Source organism: Odontesthes bonariensis, chromosome 23 (assembly GCF_027942865.1).
Source record: "Odontesthes bonariensis isolate fOdoBon6 chromosome 23, fOdoBon6.hap1, whole genome shotgun sequence".
Classification (NCBI taxonomy): domain Eukaryota; kingdom Metazoa; phylum Chordata; class Actinopteri; order Atheriniformes; family Atherinopsidae; genus Odontesthes; species Odontesthes bonariensis.
In genome coordinates this window covers 16,955,457-16,980,236 of record NC_134528.1, presented here as the reverse complement: position 1 = coordinate 16,980,236, position 24,780 = coordinate 16,955,457, and the positions used below count along the sequence as shown (strand labels likewise).

At 39.5% G+C, this 24,780-nt stretch overlaps 2 protein-coding genes across 3 annotated transcripts; both read left to right on the top strand.

The window, feature by feature from the left end:
- The first annotated feature begins 1,109 nt into the window (after positions 1-1,109).
- On the top strand, positions 1,110-12,512 carry pth3r (parathyroid hormone 3 receptor). Of its 2 annotated transcripts, none has more exons than XM_075457197.1 (13): positions 1,110-1,458; positions 5,632-5,737; positions 7,620-7,730; positions 7,980-8,104; positions 8,329-8,420; positions 8,635-8,788; positions 9,535-9,688; positions 9,776-9,836; positions 9,922-9,988; positions 10,074-10,168; positions 10,749-10,890; positions 11,025-11,066; positions 11,160-12,512. In XM_075457197.1, the coding sequence occupies exons 1-13, from the start codon at positions 1,393-1,395 to the stop codon at positions 11,640-11,642; spliced, it is 1,698 nt and encodes a 565-aa protein (XP_075313312.1). In that variant the 5' UTR covers positions 1,110-1,392; the 3' UTR covers positions 11,643-12,512. The 2 variants fall into 2 exon arrangements, with proteins under 2 accessions (XP_075313312.1, XP_075313311.1); XM_075457196.1 differs by having other exon boundaries at positions 8,326-8,420.
- Positions 12,513-14,962: 2,450 nt separating this feature from the next.
- On the top strand, positions 14,963-24,144 carry rundc3ab (RUN domain containing 3Ab). The gene is made up of 11 exons (XM_075457069.1): positions 14,963-15,351; positions 18,905-19,020; positions 19,295-19,422; positions 19,799-19,884; positions 19,980-20,069; positions 20,171-20,251; positions 20,410-20,575; positions 20,721-20,878; positions 21,122-21,241; positions 22,776-22,876; positions 22,969-24,144. Exons 1-11 carry the CDS (start codon positions 15,245-15,247, stop codon positions 23,109-23,111), a joined length of 1,296 nt encoding a protein of 431 aa, XP_075313184.1. The 5' UTR covers positions 14,963-15,244; the 3' UTR covers positions 23,112-24,144.
- The last annotated feature ends 636 nt before the right edge of the window (positions 24,145-24,780 follow it).

Genomic DNA, 24,780 nt, shown 5'->3' with positions numbered 1-24,780 from the left:
AAGAATAGATGTTATCCAGATAGAAAATAAAATAAAAAACCTTAAATTAAAAAAATCTCAAAGTCATCAATGAATGGGTGAATCATAAGTGTGACTTGCACGTGTTTCTGTTGATCAAAATGTTCACACAGTGCAAACAAGCTTCTCGTCCAGTGTGCCTTTCCTCCTGTGCAAGTTTCGTTTTCACTTGTTTTTTACTTTTATTAAGAATATTTCATATCTGTACATTTGTTTAAATATCCGTTCGTTTCCCCCGTTTGTATAGTACGATAGATTTCTTCTCTGAGATGTTCTAGTGTGGGAACTGGAGGAGAAATATTGGTTTCCTGCCAAGGAAGAAGACTTAAATCATGTTGCTTCTATTTATGAAGGCTGGACAGAATAGGGTCCTGACCCTGTCTGCACGTTGATCCAAAAAACAGAAAGTAACTGTGTGTGCTGATTCTGAATAATGTGTGTTCGCAGGCTCATTATAAGGATGACTCCCAGTTAAAGTGGAACCTCCAAAGATTAGCATTAGCATTGGCAGGGACTTCTCTGTGAGGGTGATAAGGAGCAGTGCTTAGAGTTTTTGTTTTTAAACACAAAGGTTTACTCTAATTGGGTTTTGTCCTTTTTAAGATCTGCATTCTTACACCTGCAGGTTCCACCTCATTGTGTAACATGTACATGCACTGCTATCGAGGGCCATGCCTCTGTTCTTCCTATGCAAATTTTGTGTAAAGGATTTATTTAAGGTCTGAAAGTATAGTTTAAACTTTGTATTACAGTGCCTGTGCTCATTGACAATCATAATATTGTGAAAGTAATCTTATGTATAAGTAAGTGTCACATTGAGTGACATGAAATGCACCATTACATTATCACCCTGCTGTGGGGTTAGGAAATACCGAGGTAAAGCAGATAAGTGGAAAAAGATTAAAACAGAAACACAAACAGGATGGCAAACAAAGACTTGTAACCATAGCAGTGGAGCACACAGAGTTAAAGACACGGCAGGCACAGCCAATCAAGGCCCACCCGTTTCAAGCTAGTTGTCCAAAGAGCTGTAAAAAGAGGAGGTTTCATCCTCACTGCTCCTCTGTCCACTCTGCTCTCTGACGGCCACATGTTCCCTCAGACCTGATCAGGAATGTCAGCTGAGCTTCAAGGAGAAAACTGGAAAAATCTGGAATTCTTAAAAAGGTTTTTCTGGATGTCAAGAAAAGTCCATTTTTGTTGACTGATTCAAAAAGATATTAAAAGAAAAGAAATCAAATTGAATCCACTGATGGGACACAAGAGAAGAACAAACCTCAACCAGTTACGTCTACACCACCTGAAGAGGAGAAAATGATCTGAGAGTGTGTGGAAAGGTGTGTGTGGACCAAAGACTGAGGTTAAAAAGTCGTCATGTTGTCACCAAAAGGAACTAGTGCTTTCGCTCTTTTCCACTATTTGATAACAGTTACTGCACTGGTAAGTCTACTATAGTTCTTCTTTTAATTTCATCAGAACGCTTTGCACGAATAGGAAAAAAAAAGTTTATTTCTGCTTTGCTTTAATCTTTTAAAATCACACAATAGACTAAATGTATGTTTAATTACTGAATATTTTAGACAATAACATGCAAAAATAAATGCCTCTTCAGAGCAGTAAATGTTTATTTGGAGAAATAATCCTCCCGCAGTTGTGCTCATGGGTTGGTGGGAGTAAAATTATCTGTGTACATTTCTCAAAAGGGTGGTTTTTATGTTCTAAATTTAAACTTTTCACACAGCAGCATCACATCTTACACTTTATTATTACACTGAGTCAGAAATAACAGTCTGACTGCTGCACTTTGGGCCATAGCTAGAAAATTTCAAGCATCTGTGATCCACTTTGATGGTTTGAAGTTTTGACTAAGATTTATCTCCTTCGGGAAATGTGCCAGCCATTCACCAGCAAGATGGAGTGGTGTCATTTTCCTCTGCTCTTTCAAGTAAATTAGATAATAGGAGTTTTTTTTTAGGCAGTCTTACTGAGAAATAAAGGCTTTTTTTCTCTTATTCATCATGATCAACTGAAGGAAAATTATCAACTCTCTCTTGTTGCTTTCTTATATTTTTACACATATGTTATATGTATCAGATGGTCTGTGTATTCGTCTGTTATCTAATACTGAAATCACGCATGTGAGGAAGGGCCACCTTTAGCAGCTAAGACTGCATGCAACTATTTTTGATAACTTTGGTGGAATTGTCAACTGCTGTCACACTGGAGAGTTCAGAGGTACGAAGTGCTCTGTTCGGGTCTTACCTCGTAATTTCCCTGCGGTTAAGGTATTGAACGGGCCAGCTGGACACAGATCTTAATACAACCAGCATAAATCAACAGGCTTAGAATAATACCAAAGAGACACTGTGGCGACAAAGAAATGCAAAATTGACAATCAACCTTGAAAAAGGCCAGGATGAGTTACATATGATCGTCATGTTTCTCTACAAAACCATTAGGAGATGCAAAATTGCCGGAGTGAGACTGGACGGCTGCAGAGAGATGCTAAAAAAACAATTAGATATAAAACAATCGTACAGAGATGCACAAGAACGCGTTTGAGATGGCCAAACTGAGGCACAGGTTCACCAAAGTTTTATGCAAGACCATAAGAGATGAAATGACAAAAATGAGACTCCCAACACTCATAACAAGATGCTAACGATCTGCAAAAAAACACAGAATAAAAAGGGGATTAAAAAAAATGAGAAGTCATGACACCACAAAAGTTAGGTAACAACACGACCACAAGAAATAGTGAAAATATCAAAACAGAGCAAAAAGTAACTATAGTGATGCAAAACTATGCTAAATGTACATAGTCAGGGTCAAAACCATCACTTATCTGCATGATTTATAGAACTTTATTGCCTCTCTGTCAGTCTGTTTTTTTTTTATACCTTTAGTCTGACAAATGGGGGCACATTGTACACATCTGTGCCTGGAACTTGTTGCTTTATAATCTGTCCATGGGTTCAGGTCCAGACTTTGAAGGCTACTCAGAAATTCTAATCGTATTTCTTTTGAGGCATTCAGAGGTAGGTTTAGTCGTACGTTTGCATGTCCTGCTGTGTAATCCAGTTGCACTTAAACTCACAGACTGACGACCTGACACAACCTGAGGATTTTCTGTAAAAGAACCATGTAACAAGAACCCAGTCCTCCATATCGTTCAGCTCTCAAGTCATCAATCTCACACTTTCTCCCGAGAGGTTTAAGGGTCATCCAACTCCTTAATGCTTTCCAAGGTTCCCAGTGATTTAGATGCTTCATGTTGCTCAGATATTGCAGTCATGAACAATGACCTTCAATGAGGTGACAAACGCATCAGTTTGATATTTTCTTTTGAACCTTTGGGACTTCCTCAGTAAGCTGTTGCCACGTTCTTTGAGGAATTTTTCATGGTTCTCCACTACTGGAAATGCTCACTTTTCTTCCTTATTTGTAGATAATGTCTCAGTTTTTTTGGACTCCCAGAACAGCAGACATGTAGTACAAGCCCAGAATGATCTCTTTCAATGGTTTTCTTCCTCATTTGTATGTATTCATTTATTTATTGCATAGCCTGCTACTCTTAAGATTTTCGAGCCAAATTCCTGTCTCTGAAAATGGTCAATTGAGGAGAACACTTGATTGAACAGGGCTGATGGAAATCAGACTTGAGCTTGTCTAGTTGAGCTGCAATCAGTTTCCCATGCTGTTGACACACTAATGATGACGGACAGTCATTCGCGCCCAGTTTGCTTCAGAACACAATTACAAACAGTTTACAAAACAGTTATAGTTACACTAGAGTTCTGTTTTTACTTATCTTAGTTTGAAATCTGATGCATCTTTGCTTGAGATTCTCACAAAAATAGAGGAAATCAGGAGATGGGTTAAACACTTTTCCATTGGATTGTCGATCCGTCATGGAGTTTCTTTCAAAATGTGTAAATGTAAGAACGAGGTCAAGCAAACGTGGGAATGTAATGAACTGCTGGAAACCAGTGTACTCCTTTGGCAAACAAATTCACAGATTTACCAGAAAACTCTTAAATCTAAATAGGACTATTGATTTGACTATAGGAGCAGCTGCAGTTAAACTAAAAACCCAAACAGAAGCCCTTAATCTCCTCCATCAGAAATCACTTGCTGTCTGCTTTACCTCACAACTCTCTGTCATCAGCCCCAACCTTTTCAGCCTTTCACTTACTGAAGCATGGGCCCCCAGCCGCTAACACTGACCACTATCACCCCTGGGCCCCATCTCTACATCTCTTAATCTTCTCCGGGTCGATCCCGAGTCTCGATCTCTGACAGACTTACAATCTCCAAATCAGTCAGCCTGAAAATGACTTCGCATGAGGATGAGGCCCGAGAGATCAGTTGTTCTCACAGCACAAAGGCGAGTGGATGTCAAGACTAATTGTTTTACCAAAATGCAATATCTGTCAGCAGAAAGCCTTCTTGGTACAAAGAAACGTAAATGGTTTCCCTGCTATGATGTTTATCGTTTTTGAGGACTGTGTTTTGCTCAATATGATTGCACACAAGAATTACACACACATACATACTGTAAATATCATCAGCAAAGCGACGGTGTATCGCCTCTGCTAGTTTACAACAGTAAGAGATTTGAACTGCTCAACACTGAGCTCTTATTATTAGTTATCATTAGTTATTAGTATTAGAGCAAGTTATTTACTTGTTCTGACAGTCCCTCCTAAAACAAATCACTGAAGGAAATGATCGCTGCTCAGCATTCTGAGTGTTTATTGGAAACTCTGTTCTCCCGTTGGCAGTTTATTTTTGATGGCCTATGCCAAGAGTGTTACTTATCACATATGAAATTACGTAAAATGCTCCAGATGGGGTTTAATCTGTTTAACAAGAATTTTGTTTGGCTTGAGTGGAAGGCAGCTGTGAGAGGCAGAACTCAGATCCTTCATTTGAGCAGAAGTCTGGTGAAAACACAACAAATGCATCAAGATTTCTAACGGCTCAAAAGTAAGGTTATATCATACTATTAACTTAATGGTCAATATTAGACTGGAAAAGGTTGTATAACAATACAAGGAGCTTGATAAGCAACACAGTCATGCCAAACAGTTACAAAATATTTTTCTTTAAATCTTGCAAAATGATCTCTATCATCGCTCGTTCTGTTATGATGGGTAACCAGGAACACAGGGTGGCTTGTGTGGATTAGCTTTCAACAGCGTAGCCATGGTGCTGAGGACAAGGTTTGCATGTGGACAGCACAGTTCCCCCACCGCTGGGCAAAAAGGGGTTAGCGGAGGATCACCACATACCTCACCCTCGCACAACTATTTCACAACACCTGGAGGAAGCACATGAGATCCTTAGGAGTGTTTGCGGTTGACAGATCATTCTACTTAGGAAGACACTTCTGACAGACTTTAAATAGCAAACTTTTTCTATCTAATCATTAACATTACAAAATCAGAGTTTAGCAGCTGCGCCCACAAGCTAAGGCTGAGACCTGAATGCAGATACATCAGTCCTATTCAAATGTTGGGTTTCATCTCAGTGGGAAAAAAAAGTGTTATTCACTGATACCTGCACTGCATACTTGTCTAAATGTTTATCCATCTTTTTTGTGTTTTACAGATAGACTCTGATGATGTCATCACACGTGACGAGCAAATCTATGTTCTGATTGGAGCTCATGCAAGGTGTGAAAGGAGCATCCAGGCACAAATGGCCTTCATCAGAGGTTTGTGTGCTGCTTTTGATCATTTCAGAATCTTCCCGCCCTGTATTGGGAGTATCCGGGGTTCAGTGAGTGCATGTCCAAATGTATAACCGTGAAAAAAATATTTATGACCTCAGTTATTCATTTGAAATCAGATATAACTCTCATCTAATATCCTGCTAACCAGTAACTGTGATTACGCCATTGAATTCACAATAGCAGCTCATTTTTAATTTGGGCAGTGACGTAGAGGCTGTGTTAGGTACGTTGATTCATTGGTGCATTAGGACAAAGATCTCATAAGAAGATGCAGTCAGATGTCAGAAGAGAAGCACGAGAATATTCACAGGCAGAGTGGAACAGTGGTTGTTTAAATCTTCTCCGAAATGTCATAGCAGAAACACAGTCGTCTCATATCATATGAAACCTTCAAAGAAACACAACACTTGTAATAAACTTCCTTTATTCTTATTTCACCGTTGATTAAAACTATTTGAGTTGCTTTACTTATGTAGGCTCCAGAGGTGGAAATGAATACACTCTATGGTGTTCTACTTAATTTTGTCCATTTTTTTTTCCAAAACTTTGAATCAACGAAAGAGCTAAATATAATAAATTCATTCACCTGACGGCTACTTGCTGCACTTTAGATTTAAGATTTTTTTCCCAATATGCAGTATGACGAGCCTGTTATTCATTATACATTATTACATGTGAAGTTAACCAGACAGAGGGCCACACAATAACAATGAATCCATATAAAGCAAAGGCATACGTTACATATAAAAAGATGGGACCATTTTAACACACCCTTTGGATTGAATCCTGCCTCAGCTTTATTTTAGATCTGGCAATAGCAAAAGGAACCTTACTTAACGGTCTATTTTACAAAACAAACACAATGCTGCCTTGAAGATGACTTCAAACCAGAGATTTAGACCATAAACTGATCAGTAAAACATTTTCTGAGGTAAAAAGTTAAGTGAGATGTAGCGTCATTTTCCGATAAACTTTTATACATTCAGATTTGTGTGGCTGTCAGCTGGCCGTTGGACATTATGTCCAGCTGAGAGCTGGCTTCTAAGGCACTTCAGGCTTGGATTCATTTTTCCTACTGGAGGCCACATCCATCTTTTGTATCCAGGCTGTGCGTAAGAGAAGGACAACACCCCAACAACAGTGAACATGGAGCACATTCAAGTCCTGCAGCTGTTGATTTTTATTTGCAAACGAGGTCATGTGTCAACCCTAAAAAAAAAAAAAATAGATGTGCTGTCGCAGAAAAGCTACAGCTACCCATTGTTAGAATTAAAGTCGTACAGTGGGTAGCTGCAGCTTAGGAATTAGAGTGGACATCCCATCCTCTCCGGTTCACATTTTGAAGTGTTCTTCATTGACACTGGTGCACTTGTCGATGTGAGAGTCACTTGTAAGATCATTTGAACAAAAGCACCACAAAAAATGATACACGCTTTCTGTGCTACAAGCTCCACTTCAACGAGCTTTCAAAAAGTACTGTTGCCTGAGCAAGAGGATAATGTAATTCCCCATGATTTCAAATTTAGGACGTGTACTCCCAGAGGCTGAACTCATTGAGATAATAACGACTTTGCATGCTGCTTATATATTTGTGTTTTAGAGGAAATGAAAGGTGTCTATAAACATAAAGAGGACATTTAGCCGCTTATTTTTTACCATAGTAATCACTTGAATACAAGACTTTTACTGTTGATGGGGTATTTCTACACATACTGTGCAGCCATAATAGGGGAAATAAGAAATTCATGAATAAATAGTAAAAAAAGAAGAAAAAAAGAACAATTCAATCTGATTTAAATGTCCCTACTTTGTTTTCTTTTGTTTTTCCCCTTTGTCCTGTTTCTGTTTCCCATTATTTTTGAAGAAGGTGACTGTGTCCCAGAGTGGGATGGGATCATCTGCTGGCCACGGAGCAGACCACGTCAGCTGGTCTCGGTTCCATGTCCAGAGTACATTTATGACTTCAACCACAGAGGTATTCAACTTTCAGAGACACTAACATGAAGAGATGATACATAAGCTTCATCCTCACATGTGGTTTGAATGTAGTCTCTGCAGTAATTTTATTTAAAGAAGATAAAACAAATCAGCATTTTCAAATTTGAATCGCTGAGTTCAGAGCTTGAAATGTTTGTCTGTTTTTTTTTTAGACTGCTCTATTGTATTACAGTTTGTTTAATCTATGCTGTATTGCCTGTGACTACATCTCACACGCCTGTGACAGGACAAGCCTACCGCCAGTGTGATGTGTCAGGGAACTGGGAACTAGTGCCCAGTAACAACCGCACTTGGGCAAACTACACTGAATGCACCAGATACCTGACCTCCAACCACAGAAGCCTAGAGGATGTATGTACTTGACCATTTGTCTGGATGTGTCTATGAACAGTTTGTGATTTGGTGATTGGTTAAATGTGTCTGTTGGTGGCATTAAAGAGAGAAAAGCTTTAGGCTGCAGTTTGTAGAGGGAGGGATTTTTTCTCAGACAGAGCTAGAAATACGTATTTGGTTAAGATCCTGCTCATCGACACCCGCACAGATGCACACTGTTAAAGTATGTTTTGTTTCAGAAGGTGTTTCAGCGACTCCATCTTATGTACACTGTTGGCTACTCCATTTCTCTAGCGTCTCTGTTGGTGGCGGTCTCCATCCTCTGCTATTTCAAGTAAGAAAACAGAAAACCTCCTTCTAACTCCAATCCAAATCTTCAAAGTGATTCAAGTTATTGAAAGTGTTTCTGCCTCTGAAATTACTTTATTGATAATGCATTCATGACTCACTGAAAGAGATTCAAATGAATGAATTCAATAATCTAGCCGGCATCGCTGAATCAGATGTCATTCAGACTTCTTTCTCTCTGTCACACAAACATTTTGCAGGCGTCTCCACTGTACGCGCAATTACATCCACATTCACCTCTTCACCTCCTTCATTTGTCGAGCTGTTAGCATATTTGTGAAGGACGCTGTGCTCTACTCCATATCTGATGACAATAAAGCTGAGCCTGAGCTCACAACAGAGAAGCCTCCAATGGTAAACAATGACTCTCTTTTTACGTTTCATACCATGTTTAATTAGTTGTTCATAATCTTTGCGTCAGGACAGTGTACATCGTGATAATCAGCACAGTAACTGTGGTCCATGTACAGTGCATGTGTGGTCATTTTCTTTGACATTGTGACATTCATTTGAGAATCTTAGATTTCCAAAACGTGAAAAAGTGAAATGTTTTTTAAAGAAATGGTTCAACAAATTGGCAAATATTTTTTTTGCCTTGTTGCTAATGGTTAAGATGATAAGACTGGTATTAATATGGCTCCAAATATTGAGCAGCAGCAGTGTTGCATTAGGTCAGCTTAGCATAAAGTATTAAAACTTGAGATAACCGTCCTCAAAAAGGAATGTTACTTTTAAGCAACCAAATCCAAATCAAACATGAGATGACTGCAGAAGTGGCTGCCTGATAGCTAATCCCATACCTGTAAAGAAGCATGATAATTTTGCATTATAATTCTATGTTGTGTGGAAATTGTTGAGGTTTAACTTTGGACAGAGTCAGACTAACTGTCCTCCCCTTTTGACTTGATTATGCTTTGTGAAGCTTGTTATAATTGATTTTCAGGCATGACATTTTCTAAATTTCAGCAGTGTGAGTGTGTATGAATGTGTGTATGAAAATGGAATATTAATACTTGTATCCCAAACCTGACCCAAGTGTTCAAATAAACCCTACACCCATATGCTGATTCCTTCCTTTGGCTGTTGTTTTGTCTCATCAGGCTGGTTGTAAAGCTGCTGTAACCCTCTTCCTGTACTTCCTGGCAACCAATCATTACTGGATTCTGGTGGAGGGATTGTACCTCCATAGCCTCATCTTCATGGCTTTCCTCTCTGACAAGAACTACCTATGGGCTCTCACCATCATGGGCTGGGGTAAGTGGCCCTGCAGCAGGTTGCACTGTGGTCACAGCGCTAACAGTGAACTAACAATCAGCTATTTTGTCTTTCTGCTCATCATAGGTGTTCCAGCTGTGTTTGTGTCCATCTGGGTCAGTGCACGAGCTTCACTGGCAGACACTCAGTGAGTCATGAGATGCCTTTGTATATTTGGTTATTCATATTTGTCTCACCGTTGTTCACTTCGGCTGTTTCATAACTGCTTTCAGATGTTGGGACATCAGTGCCGGAAACCTGAAATGGATCTATCAAGTTCCCATTCTGGCAGCCATTGTGGTGAGGTTTAGGAATTTCACTTCAGTTAGCATGAAAGAGTTTCTGGTAATTAAGAAAAGTTGGATTCGTATTTCTTCTCCTGCAGGTTAATTTCCTCCTCTTCATTAACATAATCCGTGTACTTGCCTCTAAACTGTGGGAAACCAACACTGGTAAACTGGACCCCCGACAACAGTACAGGTAACTCTTCGTGTAACCCTCTAAGTTAAACCCAAAATAAAATGTTTTTCTCTTGTATGGACTCTGCCAACAAAACACATCAGCTGACTGAAAGCTGCCACGCATTTGAGACTCCCCTCACAAAAACGACCCCATGGGTCACTTGTTCATGCAGTCCACATTGCCCTATAACTACACTAGAAGATAATGTGGCCTCGAGTAGTGGTTAGAGCAACTACATGTGAAATGTCCAAATGTTGTCCATCAAGGTAATAGTGGCATAGTAGAAAGAATGTATTTCAGTCCGGGATGTTTTTGACCTGAATCATGTCTCGTTATCAACTCATCCCAATCATGAAGTAACATAAGTGTTGTGGTGCCATTGAGTGGTAATGCAAAATTACCTCAAATTGTGGCCGAGGGCATTATTTACCTCAGCGGTTTAGGATGTCAGGCCTCTTTCACAGGTTATCTTTTATTTCAGAATCTCAGTGTTTTTAGTATAGCTGGTAAAATTTTGTTCTAAACTGACTTATGGGCTTGCTGATGTATCAATAAGGAACAACAGCTACATGAATGTACTTTTTGTTGTGCTCTGCAGGAAGCTGCTTAAGTCCACGTTAGTTCTCATGCCCTTGTTTGGAGTTCACTACATTGTGTTCATGGCTCTTCCCTACACTGAGGTTACTGGGCTGCTGTGGCAGGTGCAGATGCATTACGAGATGTTCTTCAACTCTTCTCAGGTCAGAACCTAGTTATGAAAACTAACTTTACCGGTAATTTTATGATACAGTGGTTAACTGGAGTCAATATATTGCTGCTAATATTGCACAGATCATCAATGTTGACTCCTGTTAACAAAAGTTTTAATTTTCAGGGTTTTTTCGTGGCGTTCATCTACTGTTTCTGCAACGGGGAGGTAATAAAGCTAAATTGTAGTTCTGTAGAGTAAATTCAAATTCACACTCATTTCACTTTGTTAAAAATGACAAACGCAACTGTTTGTTCTCAGGTGCAGGCAGAGGTAAAGAAGGCGTGGCTAAGACGCAGCCTGGTTTTGGACATCAAACAGAAAGCCAGGATGACCAGCAGTGGCGGAGGCAGCTGTTACTACGGTGGGATGATGTCACACGCCACCACCCACAGCGTCTGCTTGTCTGCCACCAATCCCAGAGCTCTCTCCTTCACAGGAGGGTCGGTGGGCTCAGGTGGAGCTGCCTCTGCCGCTTGTAGCTGTGGGTCAGCAGTCAGGGTGCCACGCTACACTTTCCCAACTTCCCTCCACCCTCACAGCGGCCTGTGTGTATACGCTGTTGGTGACACAGAGACCTCAAGCCCCCAACAAGACCTTGCTGTGTGGAAACCAGGGAGGGCTGAGTCAGGAGTTTTTGCCAGACATACCAGCGCCGACAAAGGAAAGGTTGACTGGAAAAGTCATGGAGCAGAAGATCCAGACAGCTCGTTATCTCTGAAGGAGCTAGAGACCATCTTGTAATTATTGCTACTGGATAAGAACTGCTGAGCAAGACCCTGTGATTTATGGTTCACTGAGTTTTCTGTAGATGGGATCAAATTTTAGATACTTGAACAGTGAGGGGATACAAACATATTTTCCATTCTTTATTTATTGGTTTCTATTATAATCTGGGCTCTCAAGTTACTGAAACAATTTTTGCTCTTTGTGAGTCTATTTATTTTCTGCTAGCCTATATAAAAGCTAAGGGAATTTAGGGAATGGACACGTGTAATCACTGACACTTTTTTCTGTGTGATCCTTCTCCTTGCTTTCATCTTCCCAATGTTTGATTTTCAAAGCCACACTGGCTGACCCCCAGTTCAAACTGCACTTCCGACGACATTCCCTTTTCCAAAAGCAGACCTCTGCATATTATTTACAATGGACGGAGCAAAACTCCAGGAGTTACTTTAACAATCCATCGGTCACAATTTCATGCCTTTCAGGAGTCAGATGAGTCTAGACAGCATGTCTAGACAAATCTCCACCTTTGTTGTTGTCCATGTGGTCTAAACGGTCCTATTTATCAGTGTGACAGAGGCCTGAAGGCTCAGGCACACATATTTTACCCTTAACTCCTTCCTTCGTGTAACCTCTGCCCTCAGCGCCCTCACAACACTGTCCAGTATTTCGCACACTCTCCTCAGGCCGCGGCCTGAAGCAACAGGCATCTGAGCTGTTTCTGAGACCTCGAGCATGAGTGACAAACCAGCAACACAAGCCACTAGTATTCACAAGACAAACGGACACAAATTTGTACTTGTAAATATTTTACAACTGTTTTGGTGTTCAGAAATAGAAAGGACTGCTCAGTGTCTATGTTATATGTAAAGTGTAAAAATAATTATGGCAATTGAATGATGTTTTTGAGTTTATGTTGTGAGATTTCAAATAAACAGAACTGAACTAAATCCAATATTTCTACTAATTTCAGTACAACAGTACTGTAAATGTATCGCCAGAGTTGCTGAAGGAACAGGAGGGAGTTGCATTATGGGAGATAATGGAGGATGGGTTGGCCATCTGTTTGAAAAAATAAAAACACTGCATGTTTAGTTGTCCTTTCTGGTTGGTGCACCTTGAGAAATTAAGACAACAGAGGTAAGATCAAGAACATTTCTGCCCCCGTGAATAGTTACGCTCGTACATTGCTGACCTACTCTTTCAGAAGCATTTTTTTCCCCATTTCCAGCAGTCTTAATGTATCATTTTTGTTTTTCAAAATTGTCAAATAAAAACTGGGAGAAGCACATTTTGGTAATCAACCCAATGGATTTTAACCAAGTCAGTCACAGACTTTACTGTCCCAACAATCAGCAGCCATGGTGTCCTCTCATCAGCTGCCTGGCATTTTGAAAATGTGAATAATTGATGCCCTGAAGGCAAAGGAGGCCTGAAAGTAGATGGCAAATACTTTTTGAATGTAACAAAAACATAAATGTCTGGTAACATAAATGTGGAGATCTGGAAGACCAAGAAAACTCTCAGTGAGAACTTCTGATAGATCTGTTCAAATCAAACCCCCTGATCTTACAGACCTTGAGGAGGAGTTAGCAGACTCTGGAGTGGCAGTGCACTCAGGAATTTGAAGCGTTCAAACAAAGACAGCAGCAGAAAAATATGCCTGAGTGATTGCTCCTTCACCAGGACAATAAAAAACACGCAATTCCCACCCAATCCACACCCATCAACATGAAGAGGCACCCCGCTGTCAGCTCATTAGAGAGGAAAGGGTTGGGGGCCGAAGGGTATCCATGAGTATTGTCAGACACTGAGCAGCATAGACGAGCATTTCCTCTCGTAGCGGGAGACAAAAGAAAGAGGGAGGGAGAAGGATGCTGGGAAGAGGAAATGAGCCAGAATTATGATTGAGATGGGGATGGTGATATTATCATTATTGTGCTGCAAACATATTCTCAGACAAACGGCCAACAATGACAATGTCTAAAACAACAAAAAGGTGTTGTATTTCTATAGTTGAGCTGTCTTTTATTTATATCCTTATCTCTGTGAATATATTACATGCTATGGCTTTATACATTCTTTAAAAAGCTGCCTTTTTTTTTTAAACCTGCAACATGCGACAAATAGATTGGTTCAAAAACACACTTTTCCCTTTGATTTTCTTTTCGCTTTAGAAATTCAACCAGCATCTTATAGCATTTCAGATGTTTTAAGTCACTTTGTTTCAGCTCGTTGTTACGGCTATATGATGTTTAGTGCTAAAAAAAATGACTTCATCTTTTATGGATGCACGGGATTGCAATAAAGTTAAGATGCATGTTTATAGAATGCTTTTTTGTGATTTTATGTATCTTTTCACATTGTGTACGGTTATTATGACACCCTACCCTCTACTTTTACCCTAAACCTAATGACGTTGTATGTTGGTTGAACTGTATAAAATAACACGACAAAATATTAAAACGTGTATGGTTAACAAGCAGAAAGTGCCTGAAGGGATACACACATTGCCATTAGGTTCAACACGTTGACATTTCAATTGGATTGAAATATCAAAGATGTTTTAAGTATCCATCCATTAATTTTCTATACCCACCTTATCCAGTTCAGGGTTGCAGGGGGGCTGGAGTCTATCCCAGCTTGTTTTCAGTATATCTGTAAAAAATATACCCCTTATTCTGACATGTATCAATTTTTTTTTTTTTTTAAACACAGCCACGTTTCAAAATGAAAATGATTTAATGATTTAAAACAGCATATGGCTGCAGACATGAACTGAAGACAAGCCCAGGAGCCCAACAGGTAAGAAGCTGCTGGTTTATCCAAGAAACAGGAAATATATTCCAGAGAGAATCCCAAAGCAAGAAAAATGGATGTAGATTTAAACAAAAACAACCGTACATGGCAAATGAATAACCCCAAAGAGACACAAAGCGATCAAAATCAGACCAAAATGACAAACTGGATGAAAAAAGAAAAAAAGTGGTGTCAAATGACCACAGAAAGACACAATGTGGCTACAATAACACCACAAATATGCATAATGAAAAACACGACACACAAATTTAACTCAAGACATCAAATGACACGAACAAAGATGTTTCGGTCCTCGTTATAGGAACATTTACACCTCTTTAACCAAGGGGTCAATTCTTTTCTGTGTCAGACTATAGAGGTTTATCAGTTTATCTATCAGTCGAATTCATAATATTAAAGTTCTCAAAGGAACAACACAGACAAGCCCTTCTGGGAAACAGAAACTGCCGTATGGCAGTTTATGTCACTGATGGTGCTGAGGTGACTCGTCATGTCCGTCCGCACGATGTGAGACGATCCCTGCCAGCGACGTCACGAGTAAGTCAAACAGTAGGTGGAGAGAGGCAGAGAGAGCGGAAGGGGACAGATGCCTTTCGCCCCTGTGAATGTAGGCGTGATAATAAAAACAGATCCACGCACAGCATGTGCTACTGCATCTGATGCATCAGACTGCCTCCTCAGCTGTCTGCCTGCGGCTCTGATGCGGCCTCGCAGCATCCTCTCTGGCATCCAGAAGTGACGGAGGAGGACCGGTGGCCGACAGGGAGGGGTCCTTTCATTCCAGGGCTGCCTCCTGCTGGATGGAGCCCGACTATGTGCAGGCAGCGATGGCCATGGGAGACGTCTCGAAAAAAGCGTCAGCTCGGAACGTGGCGGTGGAGAGAAAAAACCTAATCACCGTCTGCAGGTCAGTTTATTGTCAAAGAGGCTGTGTGGGTTTTCTTTTATTTCTATTTGCCAGTGGCGAAAGGCTGGGCTACATGCACGCGGTTAGATCCGAATGTTTTAAAGAGCTACAAGCTGCATTTATTCTTGATGATCATGTGGTTATATTTCGTCTTTTTAATAACAAAAACCCTCATCCCGGTGTCTTCATACTATTTACCGGCAAACGAAACAGCCTACAGAAGGAACATTTTGAGATCCACTTACGTCATTCATGAGTCTGTTTTATGAACTCCCTGCGCCTATGTGAAGCCTGTTTTACAACCCTGCGGTATAGATATTTATTGGACACATCAAATTGGACATAACTCACACCAAAAAAAAAGCCTCTGACTGTGTGAGTTTATGACATCTTTGTCAGTGCAGTTTATTTTCTCTTCGCTGATGGCGTAGTTGCTATGACGACAACCTTCCTGGAGCAAGGACTAGCTGGCACCCCAGGGACTGAGGGCAGGGAAGCAGTATGAGGCCTGTACACAAAGCGCTGATTCGACTCTAAAATTTTTTAATGTACCTAACTCGAGATTAATGATGTTCAAACGTGAGCTATAAACCAGACATCAATTTAAACACATACTGCATACGATGTAGAGTAAATTTCGATTGGAAGAAAATAAAAACAGAAGAAGATTAAGAAGAATAAAAAGTACAAGCATTCTCCTGGATGAAATCTGAACATAAACAAATACATTCATTGTCTAAACCTGACCAGACAGCAGCTGAAATCCAAGAGTCTAAAGCGAAGGACAAACAGGAGACATATTTTGTTTTTATTATGAGAAAACCTGATAAACTTTGCAAAGCTTTTTCCCTTTAAAGATAACACACCTTCAGAATCTAGTTTAAAACCATCTGTATGGCTGCTCTGTCTAGTCTCTGTCAACATGTTGCCATTAGTAACAGCCATCAAAGTTGGTAAATCATTTTTCTTATTGATGGCCATGTCCACAAACTTGACATGCTGACTCCAGTAAAATGCGAATGACATACTTTATGTAAATATGACTGAAAAGTACTACATGGACAAATATACATATATTTGGACAATGAACTTCTGCAACACACTTTTGCTGAGCCTTTGACAGGTGTATCTAGGTCATGTCACAACCTTGCTGTATGTAATACTGTGAAAACACATCGATTGTGCTCATTTTTAAGAATAGTCAGCCAATTATTGTCCAGCCAAAGAGGCTGAATGAGACATTGTTTCCTTTGGAACAATGGGGAGTGAAATCACTTGACTAACTGTCTTGTGTTAGCATTGTCTTATAGATGTGCACACCCCATTTGAGCTCACAGAGTGTGGGCTGTAAAGTGGTAAATTTGGTGAGTCTGCAAAAAATAACCAATGGCCTGTCTGTCTAAATTAATCTCATTCTGTTCTGTTGGATGCTTTTTTTCCCTTCTTCAACAGACGTAGCATTTAGCAGGTGTTCTTGCCACAAATAGACCCTCTGAATTATTTAGTTTTCAGGAAAAGATTTAGGAGTGGTCATTTCTGGAGAAAGATAACCTTGCTTGAGATAAATTTAGTTTGCCACAGAGAAGGTTTAAAAGTTCATTTAAGACTTGTTATACAGATTTATTGTTAGACTAGAGAATCCATATTAGTCACATTTTCAGGTAATTATGAATTATTTGTCCATGCAAACCATTAAGGGGATATCAGTCAATTTATTCATCGCTTTAGCCCTGACTGATAGCAGTTATAATTGCACTTAATTGATCCAGATAGTAAAGTCTGAAGAGATATAGTCAGCTGAGGACGCTTTGACTTCACAACAAGGAAATTCATGATTTTAAGCGATAGTCTGGATAAATGTTGACAGGATTTCTATATACTTAAATTGGCAAAAACATTTGCTCTCAGGTCAAAATTTGAATTTGCCCATTAATTCAGTTGTTTTATACCAAAAACTAAAAAGGTCAGTCTCAACTGTGGTTGTTAAGTTGTAGTTTTGTTTAGTGTCCATGAGCAAATGTTAATATACTCTGAATTGTTAGCATTCAGTATGTGCTTCCCTAGGTGCAGTCACACAGCAATTTGTGTAACAGTTACATGTCATTTGTTCATGTTTCATTAACCAAATATTGCTCATACAAACGCATAATCATCAAACCTTTTGTGACTTATTTGACCTGTTAAACCTAGATGATTAAAAGCAAGTAAATTTGATCAGGCTCAAGAATCCCAAACAGCAAACTGTTAAATGGCCCAAAAGTCCCAGTTTTGGCACATAGCATGCAATGCATGAAAAATTTAAAATGTTTCCATATGACATGCAAAATGCCCTTAAAAGTGCCTTGCTATGATGTAAAAACTGAGCTTTGTGTTGGACAGTGACCCAGAAACAAAATCACTTTTCAGTGAAAGCCAAGCCAAGACAAACCTGTTTTGTGTTGGTGAAAAGAACTAAAATTTTGTTTATGTCAATACAAATACTTGAAGAATATTATGTGGCTGTTTTATGAACTGCTGGTTGGTTTGGCGTGACCTAACTTTAACTACGGTCTTTGGGACGCTCACATTTTTCATTTACTCAAGTTTTACTGTCAAATCTGTTTAGTACATTTTTTCTTACTAGAGAATTAATAGAATAAAGAAGCAACTGCTTAAATCCTTCAGTAGAAGTCTCTGACTAGTTACTATGATCTGGTTAATCAGCCACAATTTAAATATTTTCCATAACCAAGAGTGACATTAAGATACAATTCATAAGGAGTTCACAGGAGATTTGCAAAATCCAACAGTATGCTCAAATTAATAAGTGTTGTATTAGTTTTTATAATGAGACTTTGGAAGACAAACTTAAAAATACAGTTCGAAAATATGTTCGAGATCATAATTTTGCAAGTTTAAAATCAAGACAATTAGAAAAATGATAACTATCATTATATAAAGTAAAGCTGCCTGACTGCTGTCTGAATCCACTAACTATATGTGAAAATGTTCTTCAAAGACTGCACAACCTCGCATCACAGGAAGGCTCCCTAACGGCTGTGAATGCATCACATCGGACTACTGTCTTAAAAGCTATCCAGTAAATTGAGTTGTTGGAGCTTCCTGAAAGCTCTACCATCATACTCTATTGCAGTAAATGGATGACATCAGGCTGAGGCATAGAAATGAGAGTCTTCTGGAAATGGAAGATACATTATGATCGTCACGCTCACAAACAGTCACATGGGAAGACCACACGAATATACACAGTGAAATTGTTTCATCGAATTGATGACACTCGCAAAACATTTTCAGTGTTTGTCTGACACGGTTGGGTCCGCACGTGGACTTTGTGCTTTGTTATTATCAAGTACAGATTCAAACCTGTTTGTTTATAGTTTTATCTTTGACTTTTTCTGCAAACAGTATGGGGAAAAGAAAAAGAAAGCAAAACAAAAAAGACATAATCCAATAATCGTCTCGCTGTCTAATCTGTTCTCATGATGACTTTATTCCTGGCATCCAAGCTCTGTGTTTAAATCTTTGCTTTTGTATCTTTCTCTGCCACGTGTAGGTTTTCAGTCAAGACGCTGTTAGAGAAATACACAGCTGAGCCCATTGATGATTCATCTGAAGAGTTCATCAATTTTGCGGCCATCCTCGAGCACATCCTCAGTCACCGTTTTAAAGGTAAATGAGCTGAAGAGAGTGTTCGGGGTTAGAAGTGTTAAGGCTTTACTGCATGTTGATGAAAGAAATTTAGATAAAGTACATGATATTGATGAACAATAATGTTTGATGTAATGGGAAAAAAAGTTCAACAAAAAGTGTTGATTACTCCAAAAGCACTATCTGTTCCTGTCTCTTTTTTGGAAAGTAATCCTGTCTGTAGCTGCACCAGTTGGTCCAAATCTCTACCGTTCACTGGAATTGATACATTTTACATATTACATTCTCTTACAAGGCTCTGGTAGCTGGTTTGATGGTCAGAGGAGTTATTGGGACTATGTTCGCCTGGCCTGTGCTAAAGTCCCCAACAGCTGCATCAGTAGCATCGAGAGTATGGAAAACATCAGCACCTCACGTGCAAAGGCAAGTGCCACCTACAGTTATTAAAGCATATTATTTAGGTTTCAAATTTCAGCCGCAAATAACCTGCAGTGTCCAAAATGTTGCCTAAAGTAATGCTGTACTTGGAGAGCATAAGCAATATTTGCTGCCCCATCAAGCTAGACAAAATACCCCCTAACACCAACAATTGTCTTGTTTTTGTGTCTTTCTCACACCATAATAATAACATTGCTCAAGGGTCATCTTTGTAACTGACCTATCACGTTGCTGTGATGTTAAGGCTTTGTGGACAAGGAAAAAAAATGGTACTACAAATCATGTATTTGTGTATTAAGTACCTTAAGGCGTCTTCTTTTTTCTGTTTATTATGTAATATTTGAACTTTTTACAATATCAGGGCCGAGCCTGGATGAGAGTAGCCTTGATGGAGAAGCGGTTGTCAGAGTACATCGCGACTGCTCTGAGGGACAGCAGGACAACCAGGTCAGAAAACTGATCGTACCTCCCCAGACACTAATGTTACACAGCCCCTACATGAAACGTCCTACTGCCTAACTGTTCTTGTCTTTGGGCCTCAGGAGGTTCTATGCAGAGGGAGCCATCATGTTAAGAGAAGAGGCTACGGTGCTAACAGGGATGCTCTTAGGTTTAGGAGCCATAGATTTTAGGTAGGGAGCCTTAACCTTTGTACAGTAACACTGGACCTCATACAGAGCATTTTAGATGTGTAGTTTTTGTTCTTATTTCTGAATGGTTTCCCTTCCTATAGTTTCTGTCTGAAAGGGGAGGCTCTGGATGGAAAGTCTGCAGCAGTGATTGACTATACTCCTTACTTGAAATTCACGCAAAGGTACGTTTATTGACACTAAAAGTAAAATGCCTAAATGATTGTTTGAATAGCCATACTGCATTCTGAGGACCCAGTGAACAGTTTGGGTTTCATTTTCATCATTGCATTTATGAAGCAGAGGGTCAATAAGATACTGGAAGTGGCTACTTTTGTTGCAGCTATGATTACCTGAGTGATGATGATGATCGCCACAGCGTTGACAGCAGCACGAGTGATGACAGCATTCCCGAACACCCCTACATCCCTCTGGTCACGGACGAGGAGAGCTGGAGCACGAAGTGCCGCAAGATGGAGCAGAGGTTCAAAATCGTCAATGCTCAGAAGGTGTTCAGACATGATTTTTGTGTTTTCAAACTCACGTAAATAATATTGAAAGGAATAGTTCCCCCTTTTTTAAAGTTGATTATAAATCACGTTGGGACGCCTTGATTGCTCCAATGGTGAAAATAGTGTGCTTTTATGTTGTCAGGGTTACCTGGAGGAGCTTGTGCGCCTGCGTGAGTCCCAGCTGAAGAACACGGAGATAGAAAACAAGAGGCTAAAGGCCCGGCTGGAGGAGCTACAGAGCCAGAGCCAAGAGGAGAAAAGGGAACTGGAGGCTGTCATCCTGGAGCTTCAGGAGCAGCTGTGAGGGCATTACACATACCATGGTGTTCAGGTTTCAACTAGAGGAACAACAGCAGATTATTGTCCTCATACAGACTGATAATCAGTTTTTCAACCTACTGCTCAGCTTGACTAATGAGTGCTATTTAGTTTACAGTAGTAAACACACTTGTTTTCTTTAATTCAGTTAAGTCTGTTTGTTGTGTGGCTGTTATTAATGACACAAAAAACTTTTGCCTTATATTCTACCCACATGTGCGTCAGGACGAGCTTGATTCCCTGTGACTCACACCACCTGGCTAAAAACCTCACGATCCCCCTGGTCAACCAGTGGCCAGCCCTCGAGCCATACAACAACCAAGAGGACATTAAGCTGTTCCGCAGGTTTGACTGTCTGTCTCCTGGTTAAATTCAGCTTGCAGACAACATAATCAATTTAACTCTTGTCTTATGGTAGAGATCAGTTTTGTCTCTTTACTGCGGTTTGAAAACATGAATTTTGTACACGAAAAAAACACGAGATACATATAGAAAATAATAGAAGTGAGTACACCCCTGGTCAATATCCCATTAATATAAAAAAAGATTTAACTAATTAATCTTGTTCTCAGCTGAACAAAGAATGCTAATATTAATCATGTTTTTACTTTGTTATTTAGCTGTTTAATCTTGGAGTGCTGAGAATTTGACAATATGCATTGGGCTTCACACTCTCTGAACTATCACAGAAGCTTCCCTGTCTTTTTTCAAAGCTAGTTTATGCAAATTGTGCACTGCACATGGCTTCATTTAAAAAGGATGGCCACTTAATTTCTATTGAATAGTTCCAAGACTCTTTTTATATCGCCAAACTACTGCTGCAACTCTGTTTCCACTGATTCTTAGTTGGTCACTGATATCCCTGTGTCCTTTTAAATCTTTGAGAATTTCCGCAATCAAGTTTTCTGTTCCTTTGTTGATTGTTTTCTGTGAGTATCATTAATGTAAACAAACCCGTGGGCCCAAAATCTAAAAGGCTTTAGTGTTTTTATTCACGTGGTAATCCTAGTTGGAAATCAAATGTGTGCTCAGCTCTGTTTCAATCATTATTCTAGTGCTTGTGATCACCGGTTTGTCACTTCTTTGTAGTCTTTATACTTTTTTTCTTTTCTTTTTATGTTCCTTTTTCAATATAGTATTTGAAAACTGGTCAATCTGTATTAGTTGTTGATAAGAAGAAATTATTTACTCATCAACATGGAACTAAGTCAGTATCAACACATCACATATTTGGGGCCAAGATATGGGAGGTAATTCTAAATAATAATCTAAATAATAACTCTAAATAACTATTAGACAGCTACATTTTGACTCTGGGCAATTAAAACTACAGCTGCTGCTGTGTTGGGTGGATTGTTTTTTCATTTCCAAGTGGAATGAAGTTGTCCTGTCTTGAAATGATATCAATTACAAAACGGAGACCATAAATTTTGAATTTATTTTTATGATGAATAAACATATGAATAAATTTAGTACTAAAGAGTTCACTTTAGACGTTCTACTTCTACTTTACCACTTCAGTAACAAATAAAATTTCTATTTGCAGGGGAAATTTCAATAACCAAGTAAAGCTGAAAACATAGTGTAATTGGTATGTTTTTCCCATTTTGTTTGTCATTCATTGCTTCTATTCAATGAAGGATTTCACTTTTGAATTACAAATGACAAAACATATACATTACTGGCAAACACTGAGAACTAAGAACAGAAATATTGGGGATATTTTCATAGTTTTAATTTGACAGTCAACTTTTGATTTAATGCATGCCATCCTTTTACCAGTTTTTCCTTTTTTTAACAGTTGATAAACATTTTTCAGGCCTGTCTGGGAGCTTTGCTGTTGTATGTTGTCCTCACTCATCCTCTTGTTGACCTGTAGGCGGAGTTTCCCGAGCACAGAGCTTCTTTCTGTGGAGGTCAGCTTGGATTCTGACTCCCAGAAGACTGAGGGGAAACAGAATGGAGGAGCGTGGTGCACAGGTGAACCTTACTGTTCATTTTCAAAACAAAATAGGGAACAATCACCCAGAAAATAATAATTGTCCTTTGTTCTTCTGTTTAAACTCAACCAGGAAAGGACTACACCCCCTCCATGATGGGCTTGTGTGGATCTTTGGCTTCCCTGCCAAGCTGCAAATCTCTCTCCAGTCTCAAGTCCAGCGACTGCCTGGTCAACATCAGCACAGAAAACAGCCCTGCCCTCTCTCCCAGCTAGGGGGAGCTAAAGAAACACTGCCTACAGACAAGTCACCAGAAAACAAAATGACTGCACTTGATAGATGGACACATGCTCTCTTTTGTGGCCCTTTTGTCAGTCCCTTTACTTTACCTTTATGCTCTGAGCCTGGCACTCCTTCGACTTACATCTTTGTGAAGAGCAACCTCCCTTTCTGGGAGTGTCCCAACAAAGATGCACGAATAGCTGCTGTACTGCCTCATGGCTTCCTTCAGTCTTTCTCCTGGAATGCAAACAGCTGGTTTTGGCTTGACATGTCTCACTGTGTGTCACGATGCTCCATTTTGTGCAGTAACGGTCTTATACTGGTCACTGTAGGGTTACTCTGTATGTCCTTGTCCATTTTGTCTGTGTCTTATCAGTCTGTAAGTGTATCTTATTCTGCCTGTCGCATAAGACAGGCAGAATGGAGGAGCTGTTACAACTTTTTAGGAAACAAAGGCAAAGTTTTACCATGATATAGTACACTATTATGAGATGATGAGGAGAGATGAGACTTGTTTGTACTTAAGTCGAGGGACTATGATGAAGATTATTTCAAACTTAACAGCAGCAGCTTCATGATATTAGGATGGATGACAGTTTAGGCCTTATTCAATCATACTGTAGGTTAGAAACTGATTTTAGGATGGGACACAGAGAACCTGTCAGACTGCTGAGGTCTGCAGAGTCACTGCAATGTGAGAATAAAGACAGACATAATACTTGTTGCAAACAAATGCAAAATGCATTGCGACTATGCAGAATGAATGCTTTCTTTGTGTATTTCCTCAAACCTGGCTTGATAGAATAGTTTGAGCAGGAGAGAATAATGAATGTGCAAAATATGCGAGTGTGTGTCCTCGTATTTTATTTTACCGTGTTCATTTGCTTTTAATATTCTCTCATAATTTCATGACATCTTGTCTGATCATGTAAATTGCAATCTAATGCGATCAAGCGTTGTTGAGAGCTGGAAAATTGTGTCTAAAACTGCAATAAAACTGCCTTTTTTTGGAACATTAAAATTTAATATGTGTTGAATGTATGTGCTGTGCCATTCGTCAGGCTCGCACTAGAGGACTGGCAGCGTCATAGTTGTCAGTGTGTGAATCATTTAAATGTCTCTAAAATCATTGGGTAGATAGCAGTGAAATTTTGTACTGACATTCATGAATACTGAAGACTTTATCTTTTGATTTTTGTTCTGGAACCACCAGCAGGTCAAGGTCTTTATTGTTGAGTGAAGTAACTTAATGACTATGCTTATTGTGCTGAAAAGTAACTCCTCAACACTGTTGCATAAATTGCATTGAAATTTGGTGCATATAGCCATCACATGGAGTCCCCTGACATTTTGTGGCCCCCTAGAGGCATCACGATGAGGTGGTTTTCATAGAAAAAACATTCAAATATCATTGTATCATGCTAACTTTGAATAGACCAGAAATGCTTAGACATGTATATTTGTATACCGTTAACGAGCAGCCACCACATTCATCTAAAAATTGTCACCACTGAGAATATTCACATTTTCACGTACTGTAGCACTAAGAAAACCCCCGGATTTGCTCTTTTCCCCTTGTGCCTCGGTCACTCTTTGTGTTCATGTCTACCCTTTGTGACCTAACTTTGTGAAACATGACATCGTCTCTCTTCAAATGAGTTT

Coding starts and splice junctions, on each gene's coding strand:
- pth3r (XM_075457196.1), top strand. CDS start 1,393: ATGTTGTCACCAAAAGGAACTAGTGCTTTCGCTCTTTTCCACTATTTG. Junction 7,731..7,979: donor TTATGACTTCAACCACAGAG/GTATTCAACTTT, acceptor CGCCTGTGACAG/GACAAGCCTACCGCCAGTGT. Junction 10,891..11,024: donor TGTTCTTCAACTCTTCTCAG/GTCAGAACCTAG, acceptor TTTAATTTTCAG/GGTTTTTTCGTGGCGTTCAT.
- rundc3ab (XM_075457069.1), top strand. CDS start 15,245: ATGGAGCCCGACTATGTGCAGGCAGCGATGGCCATGGGAGACGTCTCG. Junction 15,352..18,904: donor AACCTAATCACCGTCTGCAG/GTCAGTTTATTG, acceptor TGCCACGTGTAG/GTTTTCAGTCAAGACGCTGT. Junction 20,252..20,409: donor TACTTGAAATTCACGCAAAG/GTACGTTTATTG, acceptor CTTTTGTTGCAG/CTATGATTACCTGAGTGATG.